We start from the raw sequence: 15,157 nt of genomic DNA, 5'->3' as shown, positions 1-15,157 counted from the left end.
TACGGTGTTTTTTATATGCAGGAGAATTTTTCATTACAAAGTGGCATTATACCACGGATATGAACCGCACCGACTTACCATGCCTTGGTCGTCTCTCATGACCGTATCGGCTTACAACATCATGGACGACTCTCGCGGCCGGTTCACGCGTCCGCATTGGCTTACAACGAGGAGGACAACTTGCTCGTCCGACCCGGCTTACCATGCCTGCGGTTGACTCGTTTGTCTGCACTGGTTTACAACACCGTGACCGACTCATCTCTCCGAGCCGCCTTTGATGTTGCGGTCGTTTTACTGTCCGCCCTGCGGTCCGGCCTATCCAAAGTGCCGGGTTGACTAAACAGACTTTACGCACAGATCATCTGTCGTTCACAAACATCAGGTGATATCCATCTAAAGTTTATCTATTAAACACTTATTGTTTTTTGTCAAAGAACAATTGCTCTGCCCTGTAATATTTTTACATAGGACAAATTTTTATGCCTCGGATACGGAGTGCATGCACTAGCATTCGTCCATGCCACGCTGCTTGACAGACATGCGTACAAGCCGCCGTTCCCACGGTCCAGCCTGCATCAACTCGTCAGGACCGCGTGAATTACCCAATAAAGCGCGCACAGGTCGCCGACCCCTGCAGTCCGGTCTACATCAACCTACGGCCGACTCGCCCGTCCGTGCCGGCTTACAACGCCGCGGCCGATTCATCTGTCTGCTTATGTGGCTGACTCGCCCATGATTGATTTCAGCTTCATCGTGGTGATCATCAACTCCGCGATGGATATTTTCTGGCCTAACATATCAGGTGAAATCCATCCAGTATATTTTTATATTATATGTTGCTTTTCTTTAAAAGAGCAATTACTCTGGCTTGCAAGTTCTCCAATGCAGGACAAGTTATATGACTGAGTTATTGACTGACTCTTACCGGTTTATATCACGGTCAAATATGGAGAATCTCAAGACAACTCCTTGAGTCGTCTTGACACTCGGAGGCTACAATGACATGACTCGAGAACTCCGGGTCATTGGACGGAATAATAACCTGGTTCTGGAGGCTACCGCCATATTGATGAAAATTTAAATGCCGCAGGAAATTGCCGGTTCAAAATAAATATTCCGGTTTAGAATCCGGCTTAAGAGACATCTTTCTCCCGCAAAGCTTTGAAGCTCTCAAATCCGGTTCAAACATCCGGCTCAAGGTAAATTTGTCTCTTACAGAGCTTTGAAGCTCTCAATATCCGGTTTAAAAATTTCCGGTTTCAAAAAAAATTAATCTCTCGCAAATTCGAGTTCTCAAACAAATTAAGGGTTGCCAAAAGAGAACTTGCTGCCATGATGCGTGGTTCAAACATGGGTATCTTGCCTTACGGCTTATCTTATTATGGTCACTTGAGGGCTTCCTGTTCAAACATAGGTCGTATTTGAACCAAAGAGAACATAGCTGTCGGTACCCTCTTGATCGGCACACTGCCAAACTCACTAGGGGGCTTCTTGATCGTATTTGAATCATAGCTTAACCCCTTTTGGGTACGACTTGGATCGTATTCGAATCAGGGTCATTAAAAACCTCTCAAGGTCATTTGGGGGCTTCCTGTTCAAACATAGGTCGTATTCGAACCAAAGAGAACATAGCTGTCGGTACCCTCTTGATCGGCGCAACGTCAAAGCCATTGGGAGCTACATGATCGTATTCGAATCCTAGCTTAACCCCTTTGGAACGGTTTACTGATCGTATTCGAATCAGAAACCTCAATTTTTATTTGGTTTAAGTTTTTGCAAACAATCTTTGGTTTTGTCTTGAGACCTTTTTGCTCATATCTGAAGTATATATGTGTTGTTTCTATTAACCCGACTCGACTTTTGACGATAAGTCGCCATATATGACAATCACAAACATTTGGAAGTTTTGGCTTCTAAAGATTGGGTTATCACCCTTACTGCACAGGTATCCTAAACCGGCAGTACGATTCAATATCACAGGAACCGGTTTTTCAAACCGGATTATATTATTCAAATCTTTAATAGCCAACATGGCTGGGTTTTTATGGTTATCAATAACCAATATTACGATTGAGGTTTTCAAAGTCGCTTCAGCACAATGGATATTATTTTATCAATGGACATAATTTATTCTACAATGGAAGGAATAGTCCCGAGTCGCTGAGGCTTACAACCCGGCACTTGGGGGCTACATTATTCAAGTTGAGATTACATCAAATATGCAAGTCTCATGTCATTGCCAGCATGCACCATGACACTTGGGGACTAATGTAAAGTCATTTTTTGATCAAATTATTGAAGACCCGACTCATCCCATTGTAATGAGCCGGCCCTTGGGGGCTACCAATTCCTCCTGTCAAAAATTCAAGGTACACAAGTCTCAGTCCATTATATTGAAGGATCCACTGCTTAGTTGATAAAGCACAAGGCTCTTAACCTTGTGGACGTGGGTTCAAGCCCCATGTTGGGGTTACATCATATGATATTATTGTCAATGAAGTATATATAAAGTCCCAGCTCAGTATTATCTTACTAAGCCGGCCCTTGGGGGCTACACTGATTGAAATTTTTATGGGCATCGAGCAATTACAAGTCTCAGGTTGCTGCAAGCATGACAACCCGGCACTTGGGGGCTACAGGTAACACGGATATAAGGAGAAATACTTTCGAATTCTCAGTTTTGAGCAAATCAGATTGACCCGGCATCCCCAATCATTATGATCCGGTGTTTGGAACAATCATAGCTCGACGTCATCAATAATTATGACCCGGCATTGGCAACAATCATGACCCGGTGCTATCAATATTTACAAACTGTATATTTTGGCAATGATAAACCGACAAGTTCTACAAGCCGGCTAAAAGTCAGATGAGTATTTCAAGGCCAATATCTTTTAAGCCGGCGCTTTGGAAACCGATTCAAGTGGATTATTTCTTACAATATTTCTCTACAAGATACCAATGTCAGCAAATTGATTCTGAAGCTGGCCTATTGACCCGGATTTCTCAAAAGAAGTATCTAGATTTTTGCATTGGCAAGGTTTGGACATATCTGTTAAAAGAGATTTTCTATAAGATCTTTGAGTATGCATCTAGGAGGAAATGACAAGGACTTAAAGATGATCAGGTGCCGGTTCAGGAAAATATTTAACCCGGAGCACAACCTATCAAGTTTGTTCTTGTGTTTCTTTTACAGGGTTAGTTTAACATGGATAAATCTAAATTAAACTGGGGGCTAATGTCGGGGATATACCCCGCAGTATGACCCGGCCGGAAGTATGACCCGGCCGGACTTGGCGCTTCATCGTAACCCGCCGGAGGATTGGCGAGTCACAGGTCTAGCGGTTCACTGGTGTGACGACTCACGAGCCTGGCGATTTAATGATGGCCCATGCAGGTCAGACGAATGACAAAGGCCCAAGACCCAGTGGGCCAGCTCATGTTATTGTGGGCCGGCTTAAGACGAAAGGCATGAGGAATATTTCCTTTACAAGGAAGTAAGACACGTACTTGTATCCGACTTGTAATAGAGAATAAGTTAGTTCTAATCCTACTAGGACTCTACATGTAAGCCGCCCCTTCAACTTATATAAGGAGGGGCAGGGCTCCCCAAGAGGGACAAGTTAAGAAGAAATAATCTCTAGGCTAGACACAACTAGGAGATCCGGCTTATCGGCGACTCCCTCATGATCATAATGAGACCTAGCCACAAATAGCATATAGGGTTATTACCGGATGATGTTTCCCAGGGCCCGGAGCTATCTAAATCCTTGTCTTATGTTGCGTCTCTCGATTCCGCTCAATCCCTCTCAAGCTACCACATAGATGCGTTGGCCTCGCGACTAAGTCCTGACACTAAAGGACATCTGCCGTGACAATTCCACGACACATATGGGCCGGGTATGGGGGTTGCCGATCAATCCAGATGTTTGTGCTAGATTTGTCCTGTCCAGTTCAGTGGCTTTTTCTGTTCGGACAGGCCGACATGGCATTAGGGTGGATATGGGGCGTCCAGTTATAGATGCTCTAAAGACCTAATTGATGTAGTTCGAAGAACTAGAAAAGTCTCATGTCTATCGAGCATGAAATTATAATATCAAAACTTAATTGTTTTGCCAACCAAGAAGGAACTAATAGTAACATATGTTAGAGAGATTGTTTAAGCACAAATATGGTGAAGATAAAAAGAGCACAAGTAGAATTCCCAGATCCATCAGCTGGCCTCGCGTGATTCTCCTTACCCTTCCCAGTAGCGGCCAGGTGACAACTATTGTTGGCCGAGCAACCAAGTTAGATATCATGTGCCTCGTTCTTGGACAACTGCTAGTAAAAAAGGTTTTCCGAATCATGATTGCAATGCACAAAAATGGCAAGTACGATCATTAGATTGATGAACACACTAACTGTTATGCCAACATGTACCATGTGAGTTGAATCATTCACATGAGCACTTAGAGTCTGAGATCTGCTCAAGCATGATGTGCAACACAATACAAAGAGTTTTTTATATATTTTTTGTGGGGTAAAGAGAGATTCTGTTACTTAAGGCGGCAAATCAGCCAATACAAGCTTTACAATTTTCTTGATATCGATTTTGAATGCGCGGTATCACGAGTAGCTCGATGCCCTCTTCACTGATTCAGGGTAGAAGAAGACATGGGCAAATAAAGTGAGAAAGGACTAAAAACATTCATCCTAGAATATAAAAGTATAAAAGATTATCAAAGATAGGTAGGAAAGGATAAGGGCGCTTGTGTGAGATAGGGGCTGCTCCCAAGAGCCCCTTTCTTTCTCAGTTACTTGTATCAGTCGCCTTGAAGCACTACTTATTTGAATTTTTTATGATTTACAAAAAATGTCATTTGTTTCATTTTATGAAATGGCTAAAAAAATCCGCACAAATATGGACGAAAACCAAAGGAAACAAAAAAATGTTGTAGGATTACATGGTTTTACCACATATGAATTGTGGTTTAGGGCTAGCAGGCTAAAGGTGATCAGGAGGCAACTGCTTTCTGCCACGGGTTACCTTGCTCCCCGCGAGCCACTACAGTGGTGGGAGGGTGGGAGGACCTTGTATCTGCGTGTTCACTTTGTGTCTTGTAGGTGTTTTGAGCTACCCGTCATCGGTGAAGTTGGGGATGTGACGGTGATGGGCATAATGGATCCTCAATTATCCCCATATCGGTGCACTTCCTTGTAGGGGCGTCGACGAGTCGGACGACGATGTCGGTCGCTAGAAATTAGGTCTGGCATGGTTAGCATTTGTCCACGACGACAACATTTGCAGTGGGGACAAGGTTGCAACGTGTTTTTGATCTCCGGTTCTATCTACGTCCAATGAAGCTTACCACATACAACTTTGTCCAATGAAGCTTAGCTAAATACAACTTCATCGGAGAACTTGTCAGGTTTGTGTCTCCCTCCTCCCTTGGAGTTGGTATTGTCGTCTGGCCCTCCTCGATGCTATCTTCTCTAGGACGACGATTTTTTCAAATTGCAGTCACATGCGTCTTCTGGTCTACATTAACGACTTCTCAGTCATTGCTTCTACAATCTCTTGGGTATCAACAAGATTAATTAGTAAGACAGATGCCCACAGGCGGCAATGAGCTCTGTTCACGGCACGTCGTCGATGGATGTCGATAGAAGATGAAAATTATTTCTTCGAGGACTTGTTTGTAATTTCTCATTCTTGTACATAAGTCCTTGTGCGGGATAATTTTATTTAATATATGGTATTGTGGCTCTCCTTTGTGGGATAGCCCAGTAGAACGGTTTTGGCAGCTTTTATGACCGGGTTAGACTGATTTTAGAATCCTTGGCGGGTTTTTTTCCTTTCTCTTCAGGCTTCATTAGTTTTTTTTTCTACCCTTCCTTTTTTCATTATATGTCTACTTTTTTAATACACGTGTACATTTTTCTTATATATCTAAAACATTTGTCTGATACACGTTAAACAATTTCAAATACATGATTAACATTGTTCAAATTCATATTTCAAAAAATTGAAAATGTTTTAAGCATTTTTCAAATATACGTGAAAATATATATTTTTGAATGATAAGAAACATTTTAATTAACTATGCAAATATTATTATTTTTACAATGTACAAACTTTTTAAAATGGGACAGACCTATTTTTGATACTCCTGAGCATTTTCTAACAAAGTAACACACATTTTTCTAAATTTGCAAAACGTTGTTTTAAACTACATGAGCATTTTTTACATTGTATAAACGTTTTTTAATATCACACACATATTTTTGAATCACATGAGCATTTTTAAAAGTGTAATGTATGTAATGTACATTTTTAATTACAAGAACATTTTTTTACATTGTATAATTATTTTTAGAAAAAGTCACGTACATTTGTTTCAAACACATGATTTTTCTAAATGTCACAATTTTTTAATGCTATCAGTATTTAAAAAAAATTATGCTAACCAAACTTTAACATTGTATAATGGTTTTAAAATTTATGATTTTTTATAAAAATTAAGTACATTAAATTTTGGAATACATGTATCTAGAAATCTCTTCTACTTAAAAAGAACTTAAGGTTCTGTCCTCCACCTCGTCCTTAGTCGAACATTCCCCCTCCCCTCTCATCTTTTATTGACTTATCAAATAAAATTATGTTCTCTTTGGCAAGACAATAAGTTCTTAATGAGTGATCACCATATAAAATCAAATCACATGCATGATTTTTTTTTTGAGTTGTTGATTGTTTTTGAGATAGCTAACCACTTATTCCAAACGGTAATCAACTGTTTAACCATCACACCAATATACTCCCTCCGTTCCAAAATAAATGTCACAACTTCACTACATCTTCGTATTAAAGTTAGTACAAAGTTAAGACACTTATATGAGGATGAAGCGAGTGCTATAGAATATTTACACCCGTTGTAACGCACGGACAAAGATCTAGTACTTCCTTCGTCCCACAATATAAGAGTGTTTTTTACACTACACTACTTCCTAAACAAGATAAAAGCACGGACACGTTGTGGTGTACTGTGCGCTTTGATGCGCTGTAGCGGAAACCTGGGCCCGGGCCATTCGAGGTGTTGTAGGCGAGAATCCGTGTTGTTTCCTCACCCAAGAATTACCCATGGTTCTTGTATAGATATAGTCCAGTTGCTTATAGATTTTTTTCTTCTTCAGGAAACTAGGCCAAAGGCCGAATTGCAAGACATCATTCTTGCGACATTACCCAAAGGAAGAAGGTTCAGATATAGTCCAGTTCCTTATAGAATTTACCCTTGGCTCCAAAGCTCCCATGTCACATCGGATTAATTCCTAGTTGTTCTCACGTGCTTTTGTCCTACATATGGTCCAGTTGTAGTATGTTCGATTCGTTGGTTTTACAATTTTATACAGAATAGTGATGGTCCGATGGATGCGTCCAAATTTACTAGGAAAGCATCTGCAAAACCCCCACCACAGCATCCTCTAACATTGTTGTCCTCGTCCTCGGGCTCAACGAACGGCATCCAAACATTGTATTATCCCCAACACCCCGCCAACGAAGCTTTTTGAATATATATAACACCGACCACTTGTTCTTGCCGATCACACACATTATTGTCCCTTCTTCCCGGGTGCGTTTGCATCGGCCGATCTATCGATCATGGAGGTGGAGAACCGGTACGTCGCCGTCAGGCACCACGTCGAGGGCTCCCCGTCGGTGGACGACTTCGAGGTGAAGGCGGAGACGGTGCGGTGGACGCCCGAGTCCGGCGAGGTCCTGGTCCGGAACATGTACGTCTCCATCGACCCCTACCAGCTCAACCGCATGAAGCGCCAGAGCGCTTCCCACCACTCCGTCGACGTCATCGTGCCCGGCGAGGTAATTTAGTCAGCGATCGGTCCACCACCGACCAGCGGCAAGCCGGCCATGATCTCTTTCTTGCTCACGTTTTCCTTTTCCTCCGGTTGTCAATGCGTGTAGAGGATCGCGTCGTACGGAGTCGGCGAGGTGGTGGCGTCGGCGTGCGAGGAGTACAAGGAAGGCGACGTGGTCGCCGGCATGCTCGCCTGGGAGGAGCACAGCGTGTTCCGGCCGGAAACCAGCATGCTCATGTCCAAGGTCGACGCCTCCTCCGGCTTCCCCCTGTCCTACCAGCTGGGCGCGCTGGGGACGAGCGGCATGACGGCGTACGGCGGGTTCTACGAGGTGTGCAAGCCGAAGGTGGGCGAAACGGTGTTCGTGTCGGCGGCGTCGGGCTCCGTCGGCAGCCTGGTCGGCCAGTTCGCCAAGCTCGCCGGCTGCCGCGTCGTCGGCTGCGCCGGCACGCAGGCCAAGGTGGACCTGCTCAAGGACAAACTGGGCTTCGACGACGCCTTCAACTACAGGGAGGAGCCGGACCTGAAGGCGGCGCTCAAGCGGCACTTCCCCGACGGCATCGACATCTACTTCGAGAACGTCGGCGGCGAGATGCTGGAGGCGGCTCTGGCCAACATGAACACCTACGGCCGGGTGGCCGTCTGCGGCGTCATCGCCGAGTACACCGACCCCGGGCGGCGCGCCGTGCCGGACCTGCTGGAGGTGATCTACAAGCGCATCACCCTCCGGGGCTTCTTCGCCTGGGACTTCATCACCAAGTTCCACGAGTTCACCGCCATCATCGGCGGCTGGATCGAGGAGGGCAAGGTCCATGTCATCGAGGACGTCTCCGACGGGCTGGAGAGCGTCCCGTCGGCCTTCGTCGCGCTCTACCGCGGCCAGAATGTCGGCAAGAAGCTCGTCAAGCTGGCATAGGGTGAATCATGTCACTTCCAGAGATTCACTCCAGGCTGTACTCTGGACCCTAGGGAGTGAAATACTGAAATGCAGGCTGTTTCGTTGAGCTGAATGGATGTATTCATAAAAGACATGACCCCTGCTTGAAATTTGAAATTTGATTACAGTTTAACTTTTTTTAAGTTCTGTGCATCAAACCACCAAAATGAGTATCAGCAAATCTAATCTAGCAGCGCCCTTGTTTTGTAACACTAGTCAGGTCTGTTTTTTTTTTTGAAAAGACCATCATGGCTAGCTTTATTAAACTCAAAAATAATTACATCGTTCATTAATTGGCTAACTAAGAACTTAGAAGGTTCATTAGTCCAACTGTCCTGAACTTTATTATAGAAACTAAACTTTGCTACCTCATGAGCAACCGAGTTTGCTTCACGAAAACAATGAGTAAAGATGACGAGTAAATTACATCTACGATACTTAAACTTGACCTTAGGGTTCACTTCCATCACTGTATTTAGGAAAGCTTAAAATACGGTCACTGAGGTTGCCCAGGCGTGTCACTCTACGGTCACCAGTACCGTATCAGTCCTATTTTTGCTGACGTATCTAATACCCCTCTCTCACTGCTACTATAATATTTCTCTCTGTAATTCTGTCAAACACCTTACCTGCGCCCATCGCTGCGCCACACCCCCACACTCTCACCGATGCCGTAGCTCTTCAGTGTCAGTGTGTCACGTCAGAGCTCCTAAAGCCTCGTGCGGCCCACGAATGAATTGATGCACTGGTTGGCCAGACTCTCATGCTTTCAAATCCCAACTCTCGCGCCATGCCGAGCTTGAAGCTCATCAGCGTCGTAGGCACCATGCAAGTTACTCTCCCGATGCGCGTCGTTGAAAGTGCGAGCGCCACTGTGAAGGTCACCATGGGTTGCCGCTTCAGTTTATTGACCCGACGGGCGTCAGAGGAGGTCGCACTGGTTTGAGAAATGCATGGTTGCGTGCGTGACCAAGCGGCGCCATGTTTGCGACAGTGCCGACTTAACCTTACACCATGCCGCGATCCTCAGCACCTGATCCGCCTACATCGCTGCTACGTCTTGAGCTTGCGTTGGTTTTCCCCGAAGAGGAAGGGATGATGCAGCAGAGTAGCGTAAGTATTTCCCTCGGTTTTTGAGAACCAAGGTATCAATCCAGTAGGAGCCCACGCTCAAGTCCCTCGTACCTGCACAAAGCGATAGCTACTCACAACCAACGCGATTAGGGGTTGTCAAGCCCTTCACGGTCACTTACGAGAGTGAGATCTGATAGATATAATATTTTTGGTATTTTTGGTATAAGGATGCAAAGTAAAAAAGTAAAAGCAAAGTAAAAAAGCAAAGTAAGATTAAAGTGATAGAGATTGATATGATGAGAATAGACCTGGGGGCCATAGGTTTCACTATTGGCTTCTCTCAAGAGCATAAGTATCCTACAGTGTGTGAACAAATTACTGTTGAGCAATTGACGGAATTGAGCATAGTTATGAGAATATCTAAGCATGATCATGTATATAGGCATCACGTCCGTGACAAGTAGATCGAAACGATTCTGCATCTACTACTATTACTCCACTCATCAGCCGCTATCCAGCATGCATCTAGAGTATTAAGTTAAAAACAGAGTAACGCCTTAAGCAAGATGACATGATGTAGAGAGATAAATTCATGCTATATGAAATAAACCCCATCTTGTTATTCTCGATGGCAACGATACAATACGTGCCTTGCTGCCCCTTCTGTCACTGGGTAAGGACACCGCAAGATCGAACCCAAAGCTAAGCACTTCTCCCATGGCAAGAACTACCAATCTAGTTGGCCAAACCAAATGGATAATTCGAAGAGACTTGCAAAGATAACCAATCATACATAAAAAAATTCAGAGAAGATTCAAAATTCATAGATAGACTTGATCATAAACCCACAATTCATCGGTCTCAACAAACACACCGCAAAAAGAAAATTACATCCAATAGATCTCCACAAGAGAGGGGTGAACTTTGTATTGAGATTCAAAGAGAGAGAAGAAGCCATCTAGCTACTAACTATGGACCCGAAGGTCTGAGGTAAACTACTCACACTTCATCAGAGGGGCTAGGATGATGTAGAAGCCCTCCGTGATGACGGCCCTCTTCCGGCGGAGCTCCGGAACAGGCCCCAAGATGGGATCTCGTGGATACAGAAAGTTGCGGCGGTGGAATTAGGTTTTTGGCTCTTGTTTTGATCGTTTGAGGGTACGTGTGTATATATAGGAGGAAGAAGTACGCCGGAGGAGCAACGAGGGGCCCACGAGGCAGGGGGCGCGCCCCCCACCCTCGTGACCGTCTCTTTTGTTCCTTGGAGCAGGGTCCAAGTCTCCCCGATCACGTTCGGTGAGAAAATCACGTTCCCGAAGATTTTATTCCGTTTGGACTCCGTTTGATATTCCGTTTCTTCGAAACACTGAAATAGGCAAAAAAAACAGCAATTCTGGGTTGGGCCTCCGGTTAATAGGTTAGTCCCAAAAATAATATAAAAATGGAAAATAAAGCCCAATATAGTCCAAAACAGTATATAATATAGCATGGAGCAATCAAAAATTATAGATACGTTGGAAACGTATCAGGCATCCCCAAGCTTAATTCCTGCTCGTCCTCGAGTAGGTAAATGATAAAAAGAGAATTTTTGATGCGGGGTGCTATTGGCATAATTTCAATGCAAATCTTCTTAATTGTGGTATGAATATTTAGATTAGAAAGATTCAAGACAAAAGCTTATATTGACATAAAAATAATAATACTTCAAGCATACTAACAAAGCAATTATGTCTTCTCAAAATAACATGGCCAAAGAAAGTTATCCCTACAAAATCATATAGTCTGGCTATGCTCCATCTTCACCACACAAAGTATTTAAATCATGCACAACCCCGATGACAAGCCAAGAAATTGTTTCATACTCTAACTTTTTCAAAACTTTTTCGATCTTCACGCAATACATGAGCGTGAGCCATGGATATAGCACTATAGGTGGAGTAGAATAATGGTTGTGGAGAAGACAAAAAAGGAGAAGATGGTCTCACATCAACTAGGCGTATCAACGGGCTATGGAGATGCCCATCAATAGATATCAATGTGAGTGAGTAGGGATTGCCATGCAACGGATGCACTAGAGCTATAAGTATATGAAAGCTCAAAAAGAAACTCAGTGGGTGTGCATCCAACTTGCTTGCTCACGAAGATCTAGGGCAATTTTTTAGGAAGCCCATCATTGGAATATACAAGCCAAGTTCTATAATGTAAGATTCCCACTAGTATATGAAAGTGATAACATGAGAGACTCTCTACTATGAAGATCATGATGCTACTTTGAAGCACAAGTGTGGTAAAAGGATAGTAACATTGTCCCTTCTCTCTTTTTCTCTCATTTTTCTTTATTTGGGCCTTTCCCCCTTTTTTATGGCCTCCTTTTTTTTATTTGGGCTTCTTTGGCCTCTTTTTTTATTTTATTTTTCGTCCGGAGTCTCATCCCGACTTATGGGGGAATCATAGTCTCCATCATTCTTTCCTCACTAGGACAATGCTCTAATAATGATGATCATCAGACTTTTATTTTTCTTATAACTCAACAATTACAACTCGATACTTAGAACAAATATGACTCTATGTGAATGCATCCGGCGGTGTACCGGGATATGCAATATGACAATGATGGAGTGTGTCATGATGAACTAGATGGTGGAAAGTTGCATGGCAATATATCTCAGAATGGCTATGGAAATGCCATAATAGGTAGGTATGGTGGCTGTTTTGAGGAAGGTATATGGTAGGTGTATGATACCAGCGAAAGGTGCGCGGTATTAGAGAGGCTAGCAAAGGTGGAAGGGTGAGAGTGCGTATAACCATGGACTCAACATTAGTCATAAAGAACTCATATACTTATTGCAAAAATCTAGAAGTTATCAAAGCAAAGTATTACGCGCATGCTCCTAGGGGGATAGATTGGTAGGAAAAAACCATCGCTCGTCCCCGACCGCCACTCATAAGGAAGACAATCAATAAACAAATCATGCTCCGACTTCATCACATAACGGTTCACCATACGTGCATGCTACGGGAATCACAAACCTTAACACAAGTATTCTTTAAGTTCACAACTACTCAACTAGCATGACTTTAATATTATCACCTCCATATCTCAAAACAATTATCATGCTTCAATCTTTTCTTAGTATTCAACACACTCAAAAGAAAGCTTCAGAAATCTTGAATACCAATCATATTATTATTAAGCAAATTACCATGCTATTAAGAGACTCTCAAAATAATTTAAGTGAAGCATGAGAGATCAATAGTTTCTTTAAAACGAATCCACCACCGTGCTCTAAAAGATCTAAGTGAAGCACATAGAGCAAAATTACTTAGCTCAAAAGATATAAGTGAAGCACATAGAGTATTCTATCAAATTTTAATTCATGCATGGCTCTCTCAAGAGGTGTGTACAACAAGGATGATTGTGACATACTAATACACAAAGACACAAATAATACAAGACGCTCCAAGCAAAACACATATCATGTTGGTATAGCTCCAAGTAAATTACCGATGGAAGTGGACGAAAGAGGGGATGCCTTCCGGGGCATACCCAAGCTTTGAATTTTTGGTGTCCTTGGATTATCTTGGGGGTGCCATGTGCATCCCCAAGCTTAGGCTCTTGCCACTCCTTGTTCCATGATTCATCAAAAGAATTCACCCAAAACTTGAAAACTTCATAACATAAAACTCAAAATAGAAAACTCGTGAGCTCCGTTAGCGAAAGAAAACAAAAGACCACTTCATGGTACTGTAATGAACTCATTATTCATTTATATTGGTGTTAAACCTACTGTATTCCAACTTCTATATGGGTTATAAACTATTTTACTAGCCATAGATTCATCAAAATAAGCAATCAACACACGAAAAACAGAATCTGTCAAAAACAGAACAGTCTGTAGTAATTTGTAGCTAACGCAAGATCTGGAACCCCAAAAATTCTAAAATAAATTTCTGGACGTGAGTAATTTATCTATTAATCATCTGCAAAAAGAAGTAACTAAATATCACTTTTAAAATAAAAATGACAGCAGTTCTCGTGAGCGCTAAAGTTTCTGTTTTTTACAGCAAGTTCAACAAGACTTTCCCCAAGTCTTCCCAACGGTTCTACTTGGCACAAACACTAATTAAACACAAAAAACACAACCAAAACAGAGGCTAAATAATTTATTTATTACTAAACAGGAGCAAAAGGAAAGGAATAAAAATAAAATTGGGTCGCCTCCCAACAAGCGCTATCGCTTAACGCCCCTAGGTAGGCATAAAAGCGAGGATAGATCTAAATATTGCCATCTTTGGTAGGCAATCCATAAGTGGCTCTCATGATAGTTTCATATGGTAATTTTATTTTCTTTCTTGGAAAGTGTTCCATGCCCTTTTTTAATGGAAATTGAAATCTAATATTCCCTTCCTTCATATCAATAATCGCACCAACCGTTCTAAGGAAAGGTCTGCCAAGAATAATAGGGAAAGAAGGATTGCAATCTATATCAAGAACAATGAAATCTACGGGCACATAATTCCTATTTGCAACAATAAGAACATCATTAATCCTTCCCATAGGTTTCTTAATAGTGGAATCCGCAAGATGCAAGTTTAGAGAGCAATCATCAAAATTACGGAAATCTAGTAAATCACACAAAGTCTTGGGAATAGTAGAGACACTAGCACCCAAATCACACAAAGCATAAAAATCATGATCTTTAATTTAATTTTAATAGTTGGTTCCCACTCATCATAGAGTTTTCTAGGGATAGAAACTTTCAACTCAAGTTTTTCTTCATAAGATTGCATCAAGGCATCAACAATATGTTCGGTGAAGGCTTTATTTTGACTATAAGCATGTGGAGGATTTAGCACGGATTGCAACAAGGAAATACAATCAATTAAAGAGCAACTTTCATAATTAAATTCCTGGAAATCCAATATAGCGGGTTTAGCAACATCTAGATTTTTATTTCTTTCAATCCCACTTTTGTCAATTTCATCATTAAGATCTAAATACTCCGAATTTTTAGAACGCCTTCTAGGTAAAGGAAGATCATATTCAGTTTCATCAAGATTAATATTGCAAAATAAAGATTTAATAGGGGACACATCAATAACTTTTAGATCTTCATCTTGATTTTCATAGAAATCCGGTATAGCAGCCATCTTATTAACTAAGGTGGCTTGCATATCCGAAATTTCACCAGTCATCTTTTCTAGACGAGGAATTTGGGATCTTATACCCTCAAATTCTTTAGGCATATCATCAAGCTCTTTATTCATATAACTCATAAAACTTTTTTGTTC

General features: G+C 42.2%; 1 protein-coding gene across 1 annotated transcript; it reads left to right on the top strand.

Annotated features, from left to right (window-relative positions):
* The first annotated feature begins 7,575 nt into the window (after positions 1–7,575).
* On the top strand, positions 7,576–8,958 carry LOC125520819 (NADP-dependent alkenal double bond reductase P2-like). Its single transcript, XM_048685848.1, has 2 exons — positions 7,576–7,858; positions 7,961–8,958. The coding sequence occupies exons 1-2, from the start codon at positions 7,640–7,642 to the stop codon at positions 8,768–8,770; spliced, it is 1,029 nt and encodes a 342-aa protein (XP_048541805.1). The 5' UTR covers positions 7,576–7,639; the 3' UTR covers positions 8,771–8,958.
* The last annotated feature ends 6,199 nt before the right edge of the window (positions 8,959–15,157 follow it).

Source organism: Triticum urartu, chromosome 7, assembly GCF_003073215.2.
Source record: "Triticum urartu cultivar G1812 chromosome 7, Tu2.1, whole genome shotgun sequence".
NCBI classification, from domain to species: Eukaryota; Viridiplantae; Streptophyta; class Magnoliopsida; order Poales; family Poaceae; genus Triticum; species Triticum urartu.
This window is presented reverse-complemented; position numbering and strand designations above follow the sequence as displayed.